Source organism: Apium graveolens, unplaced genomic scaffold (genome assembly GCF_009905375.1).
Source record: "Apium graveolens cultivar Ventura unplaced genomic scaffold, ASM990537v1 ctg4827, whole genome shotgun sequence".
In the NCBI taxonomy this organism is placed as follows: domain Eukaryota; kingdom Viridiplantae; phylum Streptophyta; class Magnoliopsida; order Apiales; family Apiaceae; genus Apium; species Apium graveolens.
The window spans coordinates 5,240-27,348 of record NW_027418706.1 but is presented as its reverse complement, the minus strand read 5'-3'; the positions used below and the strand labels follow the sequence as shown (position 1 = coordinate 27,348).

Sequence of the window (22,109 nt, the reverse complement as noted above, 5' to 3'; positions counted from 1 at the left end):
ATGCCTGCCCTGTGAATCATCCTGTTCTTCTTCTCGTCTCTGGCTGCATTTCCACCCAACTCCAGTACTTGTACATGCAACATTCTGATTCCGGTGAACGCTCAGATTTAAATCTTACTAAAAAATCGCTATATTATTATAATTTTAATCAAAACAGATCTATTATTTTTTTTTATCATAGGGAACCTGCAGACGCTATCAGTTGGGTGCGTTCACAGACTCACGCAATACCCTGCTAACTACGTGAACCAAGATAAACCGCATTTAAACGACATGCTCTAGTTCACCAGATATAATCATAAATTCTCCTCTCATGAATTGTGACAAAAATGATAATTATTCAACCCTTGCGGGCCATATCTATTATTTTGAAATGGAGTTAAATAAATAAAATAAAAACAACACAATCTCTCTATTTTTTTTACAAATATTTTCTATGTTCTTTGATGGTATAGCACTATAGCTAGAACAAAAATTTGCCAATAGATTTGTTTGTATTTCCTTAATAAAATATAGTTAAAAAGGGGCAATTGTAGTGAAAAAATTGGGAAGCGTGAAAGAGTGCCACGTAAGCAGTAAACGGATTACAAGCAAGAAGGGGGGGCTATAAAAGGCCTAGAAATAATTGTTCCAACCGCCCAGTCATTTCATTTCAATCTATCCTCACTTCAACACACACCTCTCACTCCCCAAACACACACACAAACACACACTTCATTCTTCTAATGATTTTCTCTGCAAAATCTCAATCTCTCTCTCTTCTCTCATCTTCCACTTCTCTTTCTCCTTTCACTTCTCCTTGCTCTCTCCGCCGCCAGTTTCTCGGTTCCGGCCACTTCTCCCGGCCTCCGGGGAATCTCCGGTACCGGAAGAAATGGAAGAAGCTAGGGTTTCACATTCACTCTCCTAAACTTGTTGTCAGAGCTTCCATAAGTTCGCAATCCATTGTTCTCTTTATCTCTGTTGTCACTGTTTCTGCCATTGCTGCTGCTTATCTTAATTACTGTCAGCGAAACAAGACCAAATCCAAAGAGGTTATATACTTTTATTGAAATTCTATTGTTTGTTGTGTTAATTGTGTAGTTTTATCGGTTAAGTTGATTTTAATTATGTAAAAAACTTAACAATGAATGTGATTGTCGAATTTGATCATGTTATCTAAATTTGGAACCGAGTAGCGGATTTAGTTTGCGGTTTCTAAAATTCGAAAACATGTTCCTATCTTGGAAATATGGAGGTTTGGTTATTGCTACTGCATTGTACTCCCTATGTTTTTATACACACTTCTAAGTCCTTTGACTGCTTAGTTAAAATGATACTCCAATTTTCAATTCGTTTTTTGTAAATTAAAGTTTTAGACTTTAGTTGCATATTTTTATTCAAATTTTATAAATTCTTATTTTTACCAAGCAGTCAAAGGACTTCGAAATTTGTGCAGAAAAGTCAAACGACATATAAATACTAATTTGTACCTTATTGTCTTGTTTAGCATTTACAATTAGTCTTGTTTAGCATTGACAATTATCCATTTTACTGCAACTTCGTGAGTCTCTATTATTGTTAGAAATTTTCAGGATATATATGAGAACATTGTACTAGTTAAAGCATTCAATTTGTCTTAAACATTATTGTACTATTATAACCGGTATGTGCTAAACATAAAATTTGAGGAACTAAAAATGAAGAGAAAAAAAACAAGAAGCAGATATTATCCTCATCTGAATTTGCTGCTTGGTTTCTCGGACAATTGCTTAGTTTCAGTGTTACTTTTTGTAGTAACCGATAAACAGAGCTATTAAAATTTAAAATCAGGCTTCTAATGCTTATTTTAATCCTGTAGATTCCTGGATCTGTAGATCACCAAGTTAATAAATTTGTTGATGAGAACAGAGATAAAGTTATTGAACTGAATCGTATTAGCCACGAAATTGAGGGGAACATTGCGTTACCACAAGTTACAGAAAATTCTTTGATGCATGAAAAGGCTCTCGTTGCTGACTCATCACCTTCTCCTAGTTTTAGTGTTGCTACTTCTAAAATTGTCGAGCTTGTATTGCCAAGCCATTCTGAAACTGCAGTTTTGTCCTCTCTACCTTCTCTGCAAGCCGAATCTTGCGCATACCCAATTCACTTTGACTTTGAAGAGAAAGAAACCCATTCGAAAGGAAATGATCAGACAACTGAATCTGGCTCCGAGTTAGCCATTTTAAAAAGTGTTACTGAACTAAATGGGGCAGTTGTTCTACCCAATCATACTGAGATAAAGGTGGAGGAAGTTGACATGCCGAGTCATGAAATTGAGTCGAGTGCTACAACAGTTGCTTTAAACTGGATAGGTACAGGAGTGGTCGAACTTGATGAACCAAATGATGAAATTATTGAAGAAATGCATGTTGATAAATATGCTGGAAATGACGACGATTCTGTCCGCCGAGAGCTCTACACACTTTACCTGGCTAATCAGTCTGATGTGCCAACAGTGGAAAACTCTGGTACTGTAAAGCCAGTGTCTCATGCTTCCTCTAGCAAAACTAAAACTGTATATCCACCAACCAGGGATTCCATAAATGGAGCCAAAATTTCTACACCGGACGTTCTTCATACTTCAGGTTGTTCGGTAGAAACATATTTGTTGCAGAATATACTTTGAAATATAGTTTCACATCTGATAAACATGTTCACCCTTATATGACTAAAATGATAATGGAAATTGTATAATTTTTGCTGTACTTGTTATCGGTGGTTAATGACTTAATACTTCAGGGATTCATGAAGGAAAGCCTCATCTTGGATTTTCCGCAGAAGTTTCTTTTCGAGAAAGCAAAGGCTCGGGCATAAGACACGAGAAAGAAATGCTGAATCAAAATGGTCATAGAAGTTCATTCACGTCCTCGTACATAAAGGAAAAACACATCAATGAAAGACGTTCTCGTTCTCAAAGATCCACTGCTTACAGGCACCTTCTGAAAGAAGGGAGGTAACTTGCTCTTTTCATGTTTTGTAAACCTTGGATTATTTTAGCCCCAGGCTCCAAACAAAACCTGAAGCAGGTAAAGGTTTCCAAATTAAATGATATATATCTGATATGGTAACTGGTAAATTAGCCCTTCACTGACTGGCGAATATTTCATTTATACTTCCCTCTTTTAGGGTCAACTTGATGATTTTGAAAATCAGTTAATTGAGTTTTGGGTACAGGTTAGTGGAATGCATAGAGTTGCTTGAAGATATGGAAAAACAGAATTTGCTAGATATGGATAAGGTATATTACCAGTTATATAATATGCAATTATTCTGATATCAGTCTCATAGTTGCTGACTGGAGGGGGACATTGGTCTCAGATATATCATGCAGGGTTCTTCCGTAACTGCAGAACACAAAGGGCTGTCAAAGAGGCTTTTCGTTTTACAAAGCTAATTCCTAATCCAACCCTAAGTACATTTAACATGCTTTTGTCTGTTTGTGCAAGTTCTCAAGATCTCGAGGGTATTTTGTCAACATCTCTTTTATTTATTACTACATAATTATGAGCTTCAGTTCTGAGTCATCTGCATTTTGTTTAGGAGCTTTTGAAGTAATGCAACTTGTTCAGGAGGCTGAACTGAAAGCTGACTGCAAACTTTACACTACTCTTATATCAACTTGTGCGAAATGTGGAAAAGTTGATTCAATGTTTAAGGTGTGATCCTCTGCTCTGTATATGCATCGTTGATTCAGTGTTTAAGGTGTGGTCCTCTGCTTATCTGTATATGCGTGTCTCTGTGTAGATATATACGGATAATTATCCATGGTCCTGTTCAATATTTTTAATTATCGAGCCAACGTATTTCACAATTCACATCATTAATCTGCATTATTATTAATCGCAAATGTTAAGGGCTAGTTAAGGAGTTTGACAAACAATCCAGGGATGAATAAAGAATGACTAAATAGCGTGCATTGATTTTAAGTTTAACTAAAACGTAGACCATTTGCCTTCCCATAGCTATATTACTTGTAATAAGTCTATTCGGTGGTTGCATTCTTCTCTCAACCAGGGATGATAGAAGAATAAGTACCGGCGTGCTTCATTTTTAACGTTGGCTAAAATATAGATCGTTTGTTTTTTCAGAAATTATTACTTGCAAGTCAATAAGGTGACAAGTTCTACAAAAACTTTGTGAGAGATCGTGAACAGGAGCCACAAGATACACTAAAGTAGCTTATCACACATTCATTTTGAATGGAAATGGCAGCTCAAGTATTGATAGCACCAAATTGTTGTTTCAGATGTAAACATGTGTCACTGCATGCCTAAAAATTATTATATTAATATAAAAATGCTGATATATATAGCTCATAACATAGTGTTACCACCATCTGAAGAAAGTTTATAGATGGTCAATAGTGGATTCTAGTACTACCTTCTGGGTCCATCTATCTAGGAGCGATTCTTTATCACCTTAGCTCAGCTGCCAACATGTCCTCCTACGGCTGCAAGGCAAACCAATAGACATAAGTTTCAAGGCAAACAAAATCGAACCTTAGGTTGATTGTTTTAGAGAATTTGTATGTATCTATGCTGTATCAAATAAACTTAAAGGAGGAGTATATATAACAAAAACTAGAGTGTCAATGCCTTTAAATAATCGTCAAAGCTAATAATTGAAGGTTGTAGACTTGTAGAGGTTTTCTATAATTACATATGAAGTATGTGATGTATCTTCACTAAAGTCTATCTAAAATTACATACTAAGTATATTAAGTATCTTCACGGAGTGCGTATGTCAAATTTGGAGAGGAAAGTGGCATGCATGATTAGGACATGGCAAGTTAGTGATATTTATAGCAAACACTATATATGAGAATCCTAGCCTTTTGTGCTACTAGCATAACATTCTTACTCAGCAATGAAAATGTCAATTGCTATAACAACTTCATTCTGATGTACCACATGTTAATTTATATGAATTTATTTATAAACTGTATAACAAATTTATACACGCAAATTATGTACACATGCGTGAGCGCTCACAAGTTTTAGGAAAGCAAGTTAGATTTGTATAATAAAATAAAATAAAAATAGAAGAGTGATAACTGTATTTAAACAATTACAATTTACAAACTTTAGTTAAATAATATGTATGCACTTCTTTCCATTAAAAACAATTTGATATAACTAATAACCTTGGAATATTTCATATCTTAGAGGATCAATCACTGACTCCATATCATCTTAATCCGATTCTTGATTCCAATCCCATACCACCTCATGAATGAAATAGGTAAATGACCCTAAATTGCCTTCAAAGTGAGAGGGTGATAACAAGAACATTGAAAATTTGATTCTACTTATTTATTATATACTTGTAAGCATGCCTGAATATTCTCCTTGTTAAGTAACACTGAAAATTTGATTCTACTTATTTATTAAATACTTCTAAGCATGCCTGAATATTCTCCTTGTTAAGTAACCAGTCGCTACGATTGACAATGACAAATACAACCAGTACTAATAACAAATATTCTGATACCATGTTAAGTAACTAGTCGCACTAAAATCTTAAGGTGGTAGAGGAAGTCCCGAATAAAATCTTATACTCTTTAACACTCCTCCATTATAGAGGAGGAAAAATATGTAGTTTTAGGTTGGATAAAGCGGGTAAGTTATGAAAAATAGACCGGGTCCCTTACATACAACGGTAACCGCTTATTACCACTTTGTGTGTGTTAACCGTGTATGGTATGCTTTGTAACAATCGTTTTCCAGGACCTGGCCCTTTATGTAATTAGTATTTACTAAATACATATACACTCCAAAATATAGAGCGAAGTCATGATACTAGATTGAGGTGTTGTAAAGTAGAACACAATTGAAATTCTAAATATGTAAACTGACGACTTTAAAAGTCTAAAGTCATTTTTAGGCAACTTAGGGTGATGCAAATCATCATCTAGTTTTGTTAATAATTTTCTCAAATATGTTATTGTATGCTCACTGACATTTTTGAAGTTGTAGGTTTTCCATGAAATGGTTAATGCTGGAGTGGAACCCAACGTCCATACATATGGTGCACTTATTGACGGCTGTGCTAAAGTTGGGATGGTCGCCAAGGCATTTGGTGCTTATGGCATAATGAGATCTAAAGTATGGTTCTAAAATGATGTATTATTCCTTCTTCTAAGCCTTTATTTGCTTTCATCGTCTCCTTTTATATGCAAGCATCTTATTGTGTCTTGTATCTTTTTATTTTTCCATATCGATTGCTTTTTTGCATGCAGTAGAATGTGAAACCAGACCGAGTTGTATTCAATGCGCTTATCTCAGCATGTGGTCAGTCTGGAGCGGTTGATCGTGCATTTGATGTATTAGCAGAAATGAGGGCCGAGACCATTCCAGTTGACCCTGACCATGTTACTGTTGGTGCTTTAATACAGGCTTGTGCAAATGCTGGTCAGGTAAATGATATTTGATCTGGAAATAGTTGCCTACATGTTGATCAATATACACTTTGAGGAAGCATCTTTGTTATTTCTTACTTTAGTTTTCAGTTATTTATGATCTAATGATTCCTAGGCTGATCGGGCACAAGAGGTGTACAATATGATCAACAAATATAACATAAGAGGCACTCTAGAGCTTTACACTATTGCTGTGAATAGTAGCAGCCTGACTGGTGACTGGGAATTTGCTTGCAATGTTTACAATGACATGAAGGAAAAAGGGGTCATCCCTGATGAGGTACCAGTTTATTGTTTCTTTCTCCATGTTGACAGTCCGACGGGTTCTTATTCTGTTCAGAAGCCTTCTGGGTACGAATGGTCTATTACCTAAAGGTTACTGTTATCTGAATGGTCAGATGGCTGGACTTAATAATACAATCAATTTCTTCATGCTTTAGTTGTAAAATTAATGGTTGTAACTGAACACCTACGTATGTCATGGCATTTAATATGATCATTAATTTATCAACAATTTACTGAATGTAGTGAATGTCTCTAATATAGGATGATTCGTATGGTCTCAACACAACACTCAACTTCACAAAGGCCATATGCAATAACTTTAAATGGCGATTTTATTTATTGTTGACTTTTTTGTTTCGGCCTACCTACTAGAACAACATAAAGCTTAATGGATTACTTTTTTTCTTTTTTTGCGCAGATGTTTATCAGTGCAATTATAGATGTTGCAGGACACTCTAATAAACTGGAATCTGCCTTTGAAATCTTACGGAAGGCTAAAAGTGATGGTATGCATGTTGGAATCATATCATATAGCTCGTTGATGGGGGCATGTAGCAATGTATGTGATACCAAACCCATATACAACTTTTTTGTTTTGTCATAATGAAGCTGCTTGCTCTACTCCACTTAACTCCCATAACATTAGTCTCTGACTATCTAGCCTAAAAACTTGAGCCGTCCTTGTAAATCAACTAAAGGTTATCTTTAGCGACTGTGGTTTTAGCAATTAAACTCACAATAGGCTGGCTCTGTAAGTATCATGTCAAGTGAATTCAGAGCATTTAAAGTTGTGTCTATAATTTGCAATGAATTATTGATCATGAAAAAATAAAACTGAGTTGCAAATCTTTTAACTAGACTTTTCTGTTTTGATATCTCATAAGTCCTTTTATTGATGAAACTAGTAAGGAAACCCTAATGTAGTTACCAACATAAATGCAGAATAGAATAGATTACTAAGCATGCTTAATTTCTTTGCTGAACTAGGTATAGTAATTCATTATACTCACTACTCACCTGTAATAATAAGTTGGTCTAAGTGGGTTTCAACCATTTTTTTGAAAATTAACATTATTGTCCGTTCCTTAAAGAGGCATTGGCAGCAGATAATACAATGTAGATATACTCATGCAACATGTCTTAAGAAGCTTTCTATTGTAACTTCCTTCGGTAGAGACCTTCCTCTTGGCTTCGAGTTTTTGTTCTTGTCAGTTGATACATTTTTGAAAGTTGATACAGTACAAGGGGCTTTTAAATATGCAAATACATTTAATCTGAAATAACTCCATTTGGTCACATAATTTGTTTGAAAGAAGAATTGACTTCATTTCGGGTCAAATGTGTAAATTAAATTGATTAGCAAAAAAATAGATGACTTCCTTTTAAGTCAAATCTGTAAAACATTAAATGGTTATGGTTTTTAAGATTACTTTCTATTTTCAGGCAAAAAATTGGCAGATGGCACTGGAGCTCCATGAGGAAATTAAAGACATGAACATAAAACCAACAATCTCAACAATGAATGCCCTAATTACTGCCTTATGTATGTCTAATCTGTGCTCCTTAAATTAGTCTTATGTTTATTCAATCTGATGAACTGAATAGAGGATGCTTCCATTTTGTCAGAAGAGAATGCATCTATTTTTCTCAAACACTCAATGAAGTTTTCTAAGATCTCATTCTTATAAAGTATATTATAATTGCTTTATTAATTGATATAAGATAGCAAAATATATTAAGCATTCACAGAGCCAATTACACTGCAGGTGATGGTGATCAACTGCAGAAGGCAGTCGAAGTTCTATCTGATGTGAAGAAAGTCGGATTATATCCAAACACAATTACATACTCCATTTTACTAGTGGCATGTGAAAAGTAAGTTTATTCATCCAAAATGTTATAATTTTAAAAATAATACAGACTTACATGATTTTTGCTTAGTAGTTGGTACGGTTATATAATTATAGTAAGCTAGATATACTAAGTGATTAAAGCAATTATATTCGAATATTTAATTTATTACATCAATTTCACATATAATTCTTAACAGTTCGACTCTAAATTGTCGTAGCAGGGCTATTTTCTGTGTGGAATTTAGAGTTTCATTTAGGTTTATTATGTGAGTGGTGCTCTTAATCTCATCAATTTGTATTATAATTGTAGAAATGATGACCTAGAAGTTGGGCTCACGCTCCTTTCTCAAGCAAAGAATGATGGCATAGCCCCAAATCTTGTTATGTGCAGGTGTTTAATAGGTAAGATATTGGTTCACTACAAATATTATTCCTGACAGACACACACACTTATATTTACTTTAATGAATATATGAGTAATATCATATGGCTTAGAATACTTTGACTCTATTATACTATGCACATCTGTGCTTTCTTGTAGAATTCCGTAAGGAGGTCAATTTTTGAATGTAGTATATTTGATACTTCTTTTACCTTGTTTCTTTCCACCAAAACTATGCACTAGTTACTTTATTTATGCTTTAGAGAATCACATCAAGATTGAATTGTAGATGAGGAAAACACGTTTCATTGTGAAGTTTGATTTTTGTTTACATTTTGGTGATGGCCGTGATAATTCAAGGTGATAAATTCGAGTTATTCATTTCTTCTTTATCTTTTGGTAACTTCAAACTGAAGGTTGGAATTATTCACCATCTCTCATTTTACTCGCCTAGTCACCTGATACAAGCATACAGCCATATGTTTATACATCTTATTGCCCTTAATTTGTGATTTGACTTGAACAAAATTGCTAACTTAAAGGTCAGAATATTCCTGAAATATTTGCCATAATTCTATTTATTACCAATATTTTCTCGATTTAGCTAATACAGTTATCTCCATTTTTGTTTAATGTTTCTCAAGTATAGGGTGATATGGATTTTATTCTTTTGTCTTTGTAAGAGAGTCGCGGAGGATTTTATTGTCCAAATTCAATTTGCTTCCCCACATTTATTTTTTGGCACCGCAACAGTAGGAATAGACACCTTTGCTTACTGGTAGAACCGGTTTAAAAGCTAGTTTTTATGCTCAATTGTTTTTAGCTTGATCCTATGTAGTGCTGGTAATAATCCATTTAGGAATTAACACTTTTTAGCGTAATATGCTGTTTGCTGTAATTTCTTCAACCACATCCTTTTATCTTCTATCTAGAAACTCTGTTACGATATGGGTGATCATAATCTATGCTGCTTTCTTACTTTTTACTCCTTAATCAGTCTTCTCTGTTTGTCTTGCCTGAAGCTTTATGCTTGCGTCGATTTGAGAAATCCTGCACACTTGGTGAGGATGTCTTGTCTTTGAATTCTGGAAGGCCACAGATCAACAGTAAATGGTACGCATCTATTTCCCTCTACTTCAAGATGCTTTTTAAGATGTGTATTTAGATTGAAGGATACTAACAGATTAAAGCAGAAATATGAAACGGACCTGAATATTTCAGTTAAAGAAATCACCCTTGAGATGTGACTGTACTTTGAATGATATAAGCTTAAGTCATTTGTGTGGTATGGTTAATAAGATCAATTTGTGGAAGATCTCTTGTTTTATTTCGCTTACGTCAAAGTGTTAATCAGCGTAATACTTTTGGAAAATTCATTAAAATAGTCCAAGAAGGTTTAAAAACTCTCACCAATATGGTTTATTTACACACACATATATACTGTGTAGGTGATGAGAATACAATAAGAAAGTGTATACCCTGTAAATGTCTTCAAGTTTAATTAGTCAATTCGTCATGCTTAGCCCCTATGAAAAATTTTATCTAGCAGTAGGCTGGGGGTAGGCTTCGGCTGGGCCACACAGGCCTCTGCTAGGCAGACTCTAGCTGAATCGATCCAGCCTTTTGGTTCAGATTTATTGTAGGTATGTTCTAGCGTATAGCCCTAGCCTTATAGTTAGGGTTGCTTTAAGGGTATGCTGCTTTTTTCATGTGATATAGACACAGTTCCTTTCATGATTCAGCGAAAGCTGTAAGATTTCACCAATTTCATGATATATGTGGTGACATCATACATCTAATATTAAGTAACCTTTTAGAGCATAACAAAGCATTTTGTGAAGCTGTTAATGATTTTAGAAACTATCTGAATTGCTTTTATAGGTTAGTGTAACTGTTAAGGTAGTTAATATAAAAAACTCCTCTATTTTCCATCTTTAGTTTTATATACTTCACCCACTTGCAAAAGTTATGACGAGTTTAACTGAAATAAGAATTAGTAATGAAGTTTTTGATGGGAGCTGTGTTCTTTGTTTGCAGGACATCGATTGTCTTAAGGGTTTACAGAGAAGCAATTATAGCTGGTGTGGTTCCTACAACCGAAGAATTTTCACAGGTTTTGGGGTGCTTGCGGCTTCCTCATGACTCATCTTTGAGAGATAGACTTATTGAAAATCTCGGTGTTATTGATAATGCATCAAATAACTCAAACCTTTGCTCGTTACTTGATGGATTCGGGGAATATGATCCCCGTGCTTTCTCATTACTTGAGGTACAAACGAAAACTCGGTGTATTTGTATTTGTATACAAAATTTCTTACACAAAATAGAGTAAAACAATTCGAGGAAATATCATCAGCGTTTTTATATCATTTCAGGAAGCTGCTTCACTTGGAATTCTCCCTTCCATATCCCTAAAAGATAGTCCAATAGTTGTTGATGTGCGTAACCTACAGATTCATAGTGCAGAGGTGATTATCTTCTAGTGTCACTTCAATACTGCATGTAAAATTAGCAGAGTGATAATTCTTCGCATGCAACAGTAGTTGCTTTCCCGAGTAGTGGCGCTTTTATGAATTACAGTATAAAGGGTTTATTTTAAAAGCAATATACATATTATTGAATTTGTAAATACATGCATACACATTTATGTAAATGTCTATATGCATCTCACATTTTTTATCAGTCAAACTTATAGAAGGTAAATTCCCGTATGCTCTATCTTCCACAATTCATGTCGCCGTACCCTTATCAGCTTGATAGTTGGCTTTTGTGTTTCTAATAATGAGAATAATGTATCTGCGTCAATATCCATTTCACAGCAGTTATACTGCTTTTCTACACGCTGTTTATGACTGACTTTTTTATGATAATTTGTAGGTGTTTCTCCTTACAGTTCTAAAGAGTCTTAAGCATCGTCTTGCTGCTGGTATATTTATTCTTCTTTAATTATTACATACTTGACGATGTTTTATGTTTAGAATGCTACCAAATTGTAACTCTGACAGTATAAATCTGAGAGTGTGTTTTATTACCCTTCACACCTCCGAACTCCCGTAGTTTCCGCCGTTATCCTTATTTTACTTATCCTTCCGGTCTTTTCTTATGCTTCTTGTTTATCTTTCAATTATTTTCTTTTCGAATTAGTAGCTGTATGCTTACCAAAATACAGTAGTAGAGTTTAGGGAACAAAACTTTTCACTACTGTACATTATAGCTGGATATTGTGAAAAAGTGGATCCCATTCACTTGGTAATGAACAACTGTTTTTCTTCTTTTTGGCTCTTCGGTTTTTTCAGGTGTAAAGTTGCCTAATATAATCATATTACTGCCGGTAGACAAAACACAAGTTCAGTCTTCAAAAGGGGACACAATGATTAACCTTGCTGGAAGGTAAGGACATAGCATTTTCATAACTATGCGCACCTATGTCAAGCAAATAGTTTAACAATTTTGATGCATAATCTCGTCCATACCTCTAATTAGTGGTGTATTTTAAGAATCTCAGTGTGAAAAATTATATAAATACAAACTTTTACCCCCTTCTCAATTAGCACGCATATCGAGACTAGTATTTATTAGGATGGTGTACAAGGGAGAGGAGAAGTCCCAAATGTTGTTTTCAAACAGGCAAGTCAAAGTTGAAAATGCATTCACTGGTAATTCTTTTGTTTCTAATATCATTGTCCCGAAACATCTAGAGAGAGAAAAATAAGTAATTATAAAATTTGAGAAAAATGTTAATGTTGCTGACAGATTCTTTGTGCACTGGTCTGGCATAGAGACAGTACAAGTTTCCAGTAGTTGTAAAAGTGTGCCTACCTGTTTGTATATGGTGATGTGGCATAATTACTTTGTTTGTAATTAAGTATTGTAATGTCTCTCAATATTTGAGTGTTCTATCTTGGCCAACAGGACTAGCCGTGCAGTTGCAGCATTATTGAGAAGACTGGCCATATCATACATAGGGAATGAATCATTTGGGAAGATTAGAATTAATGGAGTAGTTGTGAAGAAATGGTTACAGCCAAAACTTACTTCGCCTTTCAGTGGCAAACCATCAAATATGAACTCATCTCAATCTCGCCTTGGTAGAAATATTTCTCTTCAGCAGCGTAACATACGGATTGGTAATCTGTCCCTGGAGTGAGGAGCTCAAGTGATTGTGGAACACCAATGCAGATCAGGAATTTTGTCGCTCCAGTTTCTAGCTGTTGGCTCCTATGAAGAAACTCAGAAATACCACAAAGATTATCAGAATGGAGTTGTCTTGTAAAGTAAGATCGACTTCTAGTCCAAAAAGGAGCAAAATATCGAGTTGCCACTGTATCATTTTTGTTCATAAGTGTATAAAGTATGAGGAAATTTTTCTTGTTATGCGTTTAGCATTGTAACGGGTAGCCCGAGGTTTACGGAATAAGTTATCGAAATAATGATTTTTGCCGAAACGGATGTATAAGGAATACTAGGTGTAAGAGGCATATGTACTGTAGTATTTTGTAAGTTGAGAGCACTAGTAGACGTGCAGGTTTACAATGGGTAGGGTATGAGAAATGTAAAAATACTTTAATTACCTCTAACATATACACAATAATATATTGATATTTAATTACAATTTTCTGTACAATGCACACTGTTTTTCTCTGAAAACTATTGTTTCTGAAGCTATTTTGGTGCATCTGCATTGTAATCTTTCCTTGACAAGTTGGAATAATCATTCCAGCAGTAGAGGCAATATCGTTCCTTCCTCTGTTGTTTACGGAATCTGTCAGTACAGAAAAGCTAAGGCTGTTCGAAAGGTCATGGCAATAGCATGTGTAACTTCATTTGCCTTTTATCTGAATTCTTATTTCTCTTTTGCTCATGCTGTACTTGACTACATAATAGTACCAAAACTGGTTGGATCGTAGACCTAACGAACTAGGCAAGTTGCTTTATCTGCAGGATTCCTGATGCTTTCAGTTGGGAGGTGAGTTTGATGAAATCTTCTTCCTTGCATGAAATTGTGAGACCACCCATAGGATGGCCAAACTCAAACTCTTCTGCACTCCTTTCAAGTAGTTTTTGGAACTTGGGATGATTCGGATGGGACACTGGAACCAAAAAACGTCGCTTCTGAACATCTCCAATATACACCGGTAAGAAACCTTTTGGAACATTTGCTGTTGTTGCTTTACGTACTCTGTTTTGTGCAAGCGAGCTCTCTCTAAAAACATGCTTGGCTTGAATGATCATAGACTAAATACGAACACCCATGGTTTGTGCACAAAGTATTAGGATTTCAGCTGATTTAATATTCAGAACGCGTGCTAAAGAAATTGAGATTATGATGTAGAGCTAAAGGAAAGTCTTTATATAGGATAGATTGTTAGGCTCTGCCTAACTGCTCTACATAAATTCTGTGGTGATTGCTGGCCCTGCTGGGTGTGGAAAATGAGCATAATTATGGTTCTTCATTACCCAGGGTCACACACCACACCCCTAGTTGTAGGTACAATTGTAAGGATGCAGTTTTATGAAGTTGGCCCAGAATTTGCAAAATTGAACTGATACATGCCTAACAACATTACGTAGGCAATTATTTTAGGGACAGAAATAATTAGATATCAGTTTCTTTTTTGATGGATAGGGGAAGTTCTCTTTGAGCTAAGAAATATGATGTAAATAATGCCCAGAATTGTTATGTTATGCATGATGAAGCTCAACCGTCGGATGGATAAGTATACTGAGCTTGACATGTACGTCGTACAAAAGGCCTTATTTTTATTACTTTTTTTTGCCGTGTCTCGTATACAGGACACTTTGATAATTGACGAATGACGAATCCCTGTGTCCCGTATCCCGTGTCGCCGTATCAGTGTCGGTGCTTCCTAGACGAGTAGAAGTGACAAAATTCCCCGACTTTGACAGTAGATTACCAAACTTTAAACACATACTGGGATAATTAGGAAACTGTTAAACAGTAGATTAATAAACGTTTTACAGTATTTACACAGTTGTTGAACTAACTAAATAAAGGAACCCAAACATCCTCTCTGTGAATCTTGATGTTCTTGACTTTTACTAAGTTGCCAAACTATTTAACTGAAATGTGAGATTTCAAAATGCATCTTCGCTGCATTGATTTGTTAGATCACCTGCCGGATAAATCATCAACACTATATTCTTCCTCCGCTGGCATGAAGGATGACGACTGACGAGGCACGATAATATTACGACAAACAACCTGTTCTGAATATTTTCACCTACATAAGCTGTTACTAGTGCCCTTTAGGAACATAAACACACACCTATTGTTTCCATTTAAAGAGATTCAGAATTCTTATGCTCTTAAAGATATTGCAGTACTCATCACAAAAACGGTAAAAGCCTAGTCGTAGCAAACTAGCATTTCTTTTGCTCTATCTGTACAAATCCTTAGGATTCCTGGCATTTAAGGTGGGAGGTGACATCTATGAAATCCTCTTCCTTGCATGGAATCGTAAGACCGCCCATGGGATGGCTGAAATCAAACTCTTCTGCACTTCTTTCGAGTAACTTCTGAAATTTTGGATGATTCAGGTACGATACTGGAACTATAAAGCGCCTCCTCTGAACATCTCCAACATACACTGGTATGAATCCTTTCGGAACATCTGTTTTTGTTGCTTTACTTAGCTGTTTCGCTTTAAGAACTTGCTTCGCTTGTCCTATCACTGCATGAATACGAACACCCATCCTTTAGAAACTTTGGTCTGTATGTTTCACAAACTTTGGTATGGATGTTAGAGAACACTTGAGAAATTTAAGTACGGTAAGTTTGGAACTCTTATATAGGGAAGATATTTTTGGCCCGCCTAACAGTTTCAATCAGATTGTGTGGTGTCTGGTGAACTTCAAAAGTACGCACGGATTGAGTCCTCTTATGGTTCTTACCCATCACAATTCACATTGTTTTTCTTGTGGGGCTGAAAAATGCCCGTTCACTCTGAAACACTGCCATTTCTGCACGTTTTCTTCAAGTCGTCGTCAAACAAAACACTTGAGGTTGTCATGGCTGCCTTGCGAAGAACTAGATAACCGAAATTGTCAACCACAAAACAACAGGATAGAACACCATAATTGCTCTTCCTGTACGTACAAATCAAAGGATTAGCTGACAGCTGACAATAAGTTAATAGAAGTACGCAAATTTAAACACGTATATCGTCCTTAGGACAATGTTTTGGGACATAGTAATCTGAAGTTGAGATTAGGTGGATGGTGGTTATAGCAGCACACATGTGGATGAATCATCATCCCTTAAGATGGAAATCTGTGGCTAATGAAGAGTTAGAATTTTCCAGTATCCTAATAGTTACAAACTTCTTCACATGGATTCGTTAATTTATCTAAACAGTCAGTTTTGCACGAATCAGCTTTCAAGTCTTCAACTTGTAATGTGCAGTCTTGTTCCGTAAAAGCACCTTGTTCTGTTGTCAGGGAAAAACGAAGAGAAAGAACAACAGATAAACACGAAAAAATGTAGAATTCAATGTCATATGTAGCTATGCAGAAGTGTTGTTCTAATTTCAGGAGCCTGAATTCTATAATAGAATCCTTGCTTGTTAGTTCCTGGACCCTTGTAATCAGGGCCCTTACTAGTAAGGGTCACGGGGACACGTGTCCCCCCTAAAACAAAATTTTACCTTTTTTTACCATTAAATTTTTTGAAAATATATGAAAGTGCCCCCGAAAATTCAAAAATATAAGGGGGTATTCACAAAATATGGTCGGTGTCTCCCGGAATATAATTCTTGGATCCGCCCCGCTTGTAATTACTCTTCTTCCATATATGTGATGCATTGGATTATGGACCTACAAGCTCCTTCATTCATTGGGAAGTTTGGTTTTATTTCACTTGCCTGAATATAAAACATACCAACACCGACAGAACATCCAACACCCTAATAGATTGTTTGTCCGAACTTTATAATTTGCAACTTCATGACTTTACAAGAGATGTTATAGGGTGCAATTGGACTTTGGAGAAGCAAACATCTTCATAATAATTCACACGTATTTCACAAGGTAAACATTCATTGATCTAGAATATATAGCACAAGTGTGGAAAAGCATCAGCTCTGCTAAAAGCATGTACTAGCAAAAATACAAGACAGAGTGTAACACCCCATTTAAACGACTAGAGGTTATAAAAGCTAAATCTTATAATTTATTAATGTAAGCAAAAACAAGGTGATAGGGATAAATAAATTATGATAGTATAATTAAATACTGCAAGGTATGGGCTGCTAGGCCCAATAAATAGATATATGATACTCAATCCAGAAAGGCTAAGCCTGATGGACCAGATCAGGCCTGATGGAATAAAAAAGGCCCAAAAGCCCTGATTATTAATTAATTTCGTAATTAATTAATAAGGGAGAAATCAGATGTTGAAAAGAGTCCCGATAAGGATATAAATCCTTAGAGATTAGCCCCAAGGGGACCTAAAAGGATAAGGAATCAGCTTCCTACTTCCTAGGACTCCTAAGTCTATCCTAATTCAGAGGCTTATCCATCAAGTCTCCTATACCAAGTCCAATTCAAGGACCACCAACATCTATATAAGGGATCTCACCCCACAAATCAGAACTACGTTTTTGACTTGATCCTTGGCAATCAGCAAGGTACGTAGGCATCTTGTTAAGGCAGAATTGAGTCACGAAACACAAGAGCAGTCAAATCGAGCCTTAGAGCTCACGTTCCTTAGTATTAAACACAGCAATTATATATATTAGTTTTAATCCATAACATTTGGCGCCGTCTGTGGGAAGGCACAACAACAACCATGGCGAGAACACGGAGAACAACTAGTACTCTGGAGGAAGGAACACCATCAGAGATAACCCAGGTGATTTCATCAACCGTGGAGGTTCCTCCACATTCAACTTATGCATCTACTCAGGGGGAGACCCAGATAGGGGCAACTCAATCTCAACCACAAAGGACGACTCCCCCGACTATTCAAGGTACGAATCCTCAAGTTCAACAAGTACATATACCTGTGAATTCTCGACCCGTCGGGTATGAATATTCAACTATTGTTACCACTAACCCCCCTTATGGGATGCCCCTTTACCCCGAGGTTGGAGGAAGCGGATATGCTGGGCGAAACATAGCACGAGGGCAGTCGCCCCCCTATATACGAGGTTTGGATCCTATCCCTGAGGATCGGGAATTTTCTGGTCCTTACACTGAGAGAGACTCCGAATCTTCGGACGATGAAGTGGCCCCGAGAAGGAGGCGTCCTGGAAAAGAGCCGATGGCCGATGGAAGGCAACGCCCCCAAAGCACCCCAGGGGCGAATCCCCAAGAAGTGCAGGAAAGGATCAGGGCTCATGAGGCTGAAATCCAAAGGCTGAGGCGTGATTTGGAAGCTCACCAGGCCACCAAAAGCCAGATGCCTCCTAGGGGGAGAAACCCTCCTCCTATCATAGACCTGGATGGTCCGGTACGAAGAAGGGCTGTTGTCCCAAGAACTGATCCAAGCAATCTTCTTCCCCTTGGAGATCCTGATGATCCAACTCCACCCTTCATAGAAGAGATAATGAATGCCCATATCTCGAGAAAATTTAAGATGCCCACTATCAAAGCCTATGATGGCACGGGAGACCCCGCTAATCATGTTAGGACATTCTCTAATGCACTGCTGCTGCAACCCGTGAATGACGCTATAAAGTGTCGGGCCTTCCCTCAAACCCTGTCAGGTATGGCTCAAAGATGGTATAGTCGCTTGCCTCCAAACTCAATTGGGTCGTTCAGGGAGTTAAGTCAGGCTTTTATTAAGCAATTCATCAGTGGGAGAGTCCATGAGAAAAGTTCAGCATCTCTCATGAGTATTGTGCAGGGAGCAAAGGAATCTTTGAGAGACTACCTGAATCGTTTTACAAAGGAGGCTTTAAAAGTCCCAGACCTTGATGATAAGGTAGCCATGATAGCACTGCAGCAAGGAACTAGGGATGAGTTTTTTAAGATGTCCTTGGCCAAACGTCCCCCTGAAAATATGTTGCAGCTCCAGGAGAGGGCAGGGAAGTATATCAAGGTTGAAGAAAGCATGAGGAAGACCGTAGTAAGTAATGAGCCCACGGGAGGCAAGAAGCGAAAAACAGATCTGGAATATATCGCTAAGGACAAGTATCCTAGAACCGAACAAAATCCTGAATCAACCCCCAAGAAGGGAGGACCTGGGCAGAAGTTCACTGAATACGCTAAGCTGAATGCTCCTAGAAGTCAGATTTTGATGGAAATTGAGAAAGACAGAGATATTCGCTGGCCTAAGCCCTTGAAGGCTGATCCAGCCAAACTAGATAAGGGCAAGTATTGCAGATTCCATAAAGATGTTGGCCATGACACCGATGAGTGTAGGCAATTGAAAGACGAAATTGAGTTTTTGATTCGAAAAGGAAGGTTGAATAAATATACTGGAGAAGGAGGGGACAGAAATAATAATGGAAGGAAGAACTTTGAAGATCGTAGGAGGGACCAAGACGATCAGGGGCGAAACCCCCAGCCTAGAGGACCAGTTATAAACACCATTTATGGAGGGCCGAGACCTCGAGGGCCTGTGATAAACACGATCTTTGGAGGTCCAACTGCTGCTGGATTGTCCAAAAATTCCAGAAAGGCATATACTAGAGAGGTTATGCATATTGTTGGAGAAGCCCCGAAGAGGGCCAGGACAGAAGTAATATTGGCTTTTGATGATTCCGACCTAGAGGGTGTGAAGTTTCCCCATGACGACCCGCTGGTCATAACACCAATAATAGGAAATAGCCCGGTTAAGAGGGTCCTTGTTGATAATGGTGCTTCTGTGGATATCTTGCTCCATGACGCCTTTCTGAGGATGGGGTATAACGATTCCCAGTTAACACCAACCGACATGCCGATATATGGATTTGCTGGAGTAGAATGTCCTGTAGAAGGGATAATCAAGTTACCAACCACCATAGGTACGGAGCCAAGGCAAGCAACGCAGATGCTGGATTTCGTGGTGGTAAAGGCTAGTTCAACTTATAATGCTATCATGGGGAGAACAGGGATACATGCCTTCAAGGCAGTCCCCTCTTCATACCATTCAGTTATGAAGTTTCCCACCCGAGACGGGATTGGAGAAGAGAGAGGAGATCAAAAAATGGCTAAAAGCTGTTATGTGGCCTCTTTGAGGGCAGATGGAGTTGGGGGGCAAGTTCTTCCTATTGAAGATATGGATGTTCGAGAAAATGATGAGAATAGAGGAAGACCAGCAGAAGAATTGGTTTCGGTTCCTTTAGACCCCGAAAATCCTGAGAGGACGACTTTCATTGGAGCCACATTAGAGGATCCCCTTAGAGGGAAGTTAGTGAAATTTTTGCAAGAAAATAGTGATGTGTTTGCATGGTCAGCAGCTGATATGCCAGGCATAGACCCGGAGTTAATTACTCACAAGCTAAACGTGGATCCAAACAGGAAGACAGTGAAACAAAAGAAAAGAAATTTTGCCCCGGAAAGACAAGAGGCTATAAAACAGGAAGTAGAAAAGCTCTTAGAGGCTGGTTTCATTGAGGAGATTCAATTTCCAGAGTGGTTAGCAAATCCTGTAATGGTGAAGAAGGCTAATGGAAAGTGGAGGATGTGTATAGACTTCACTGATCTGAATGATGCATGCCCCAAAGACTGTTTTCCGCTGCCTAGAATTGATACTTTGATTGATGCCACCGCTGGACATGAGATGCTGAGTTTCATGGATGGGTTTAGCGGATACAACCAGATCAAAATGCATAAGGATGACATTCCAAAGGTATCATTTATCACTGACTTTGGTGTTTATTGTTATCTTGTTATGGCGTTTGGTCTCAAAAATGCAGGAGCAACCTATCAAAGGTTGGTAAACAAAATTTTTAAGGATCTTATTGGTAAGACTATGGAAGTCTATGTTGATGACATGTTAGTCAAGAGTCTAGTAAAGACTGATCACATAACCCATTTGAGGGAAGCTTTTGAGGTCCTGAGGTACCACAAGATGATGTTGAATCCTACGAAGTGTGCTTTCGGAGTAGGATCTGGAAAATTCTTGGGATTGATGGTCTCAAAAAGGGGAATTGAGGCTAACCCCGATAAAATCAAGGCGATCCTGGACATGGAACCACCAAAAACCATCAAGGATGTTCAGAAGCTCACAGGAAGGGTCGCTGCGCTAGGACGATTCATCTCCAAGTCAGGAGACAAGTGCTTGTCATTCTTCAAGTCATTAAAGAACATTAAAGACTTTATATGGAGTGAGGAAAATCAGAAGGCATTTGAAGAGTTAAAGAAGTATATGAGCCAGACCCCGTTGTTGGCTAAGCCAGTTCTGAGCGAAGTTTTATTCTTGTACTTGGCTGTTTCAGAAAGCGCTTTGAGCGCGGTTTTGGTTAAGGAAGAACTGAAAGTCCAGAAACCCGTATACTATGTCAGCAAAATTTTGCATGGAGCTGAGTTGAATTATTCGACTATTGAGAAATTCGCTTTAGCCTTGGTGATGGCTTCAAGAAAGCTGCGTCCTTATTTTCAAGCTCACCAAATTGAAGTGCTAACAAATCAGCCACTGAGAAATATCATTCACAGTCCCAAGGCAAGTGGGAGACTGATTAAGTGGGCAATAGAGTTGGGAGAGTTCGATCTCAAGTATAAGCCACGTACGGCCATAAAAGCCCAGGCACTAGCTGACTTCGTGGTGGAATGTACCATACCCAACCAAGAAGTCGGGGGGCAGGAAGATACCATACCTCAAGACAAGAGAGTCGACAATGGGGACAGGGAGAAGAATGACAAGGAGAAAGAATATTGGGTTCTCTATTTTGATGGAGCATCAAAAACAAATTCCAGTGGAGCAGGGTTGGTTTTGCAAAGCCCTGATGGGTTCTTAATTGAGTATGCTATGAAGTTAGATTTTCCAACCACAAACAATGAGGCAGAGTATGAAGCCCTGATAGCTGGCCTTGGTCTAGCTGGGACACTTAGAGTCAAAAACTTAAAGGTCCGTGGAGACTCGAAGCTGATCATATCCCAGGTAAAGGGAGAATTTGAGGCAAGGGATGATACGATGGCTAAGTATGTCCGCCTAGTAAGGGCTGTGATGACCCAATTTAATGAATGCCATGTTGAACACATT

General features: G+C 37.5%; 2 protein-coding genes across 2 annotated transcripts; one reads left to right on the top strand and one right to left on the bottom strand.

The window, feature by feature from the left end:
- Positions 1–627: 627 nt before the first annotated feature.
- Positions 628–13,574, top strand: LOC141702270 (pentatricopeptide repeat-containing protein MRL1, chloroplastic). Its single transcript, XM_074505967.1, has 19 exons — positions 628–1,034; positions 1,841–2,609; positions 2,764–2,977; positions 3,199–3,262; positions 3,343–3,487; positions 3,565–3,680; positions 6,000–6,128; positions 6,266–6,439; positions 6,558–6,722; positions 7,146–7,286; positions 8,171–8,270; positions 8,494–8,602; positions 8,891–8,982; positions 9,985–10,075; positions 11,000–11,231; positions 11,338–11,430; positions 11,840–11,888; positions 12,259–12,352; positions 12,875–13,574. Exons 1-19 carry the CDS (start codon positions 726–728, stop codon positions 13,107–13,109), a joined length of 3,321 nt encoding a protein of 1,106 aa, XP_074362068.1. The 5' UTR covers positions 628–725; the 3' UTR covers positions 13,110–13,574.
- A 305-nt stretch (positions 13,575–13,879) lies between these two features.
- On the bottom strand, positions 13,880–15,676 carry LOC141702253 (uncharacterized). The gene is made up of 3 exons (XM_074505942.1): positions 15,410–15,676; positions 14,754–14,911; positions 13,880–14,165 (listed from the first exon to the last, which is right to left on the bottom strand). The coding sequence occupies exons 1-3, from the start codon at positions 15,674–15,676 to the stop codon at positions 13,880–13,882; spliced, it is 711 nt and encodes a 236-aa protein (XP_074362043.1).
- Between the last annotated feature and the right edge of the window lie 6,433 nt (positions 15,677–22,109).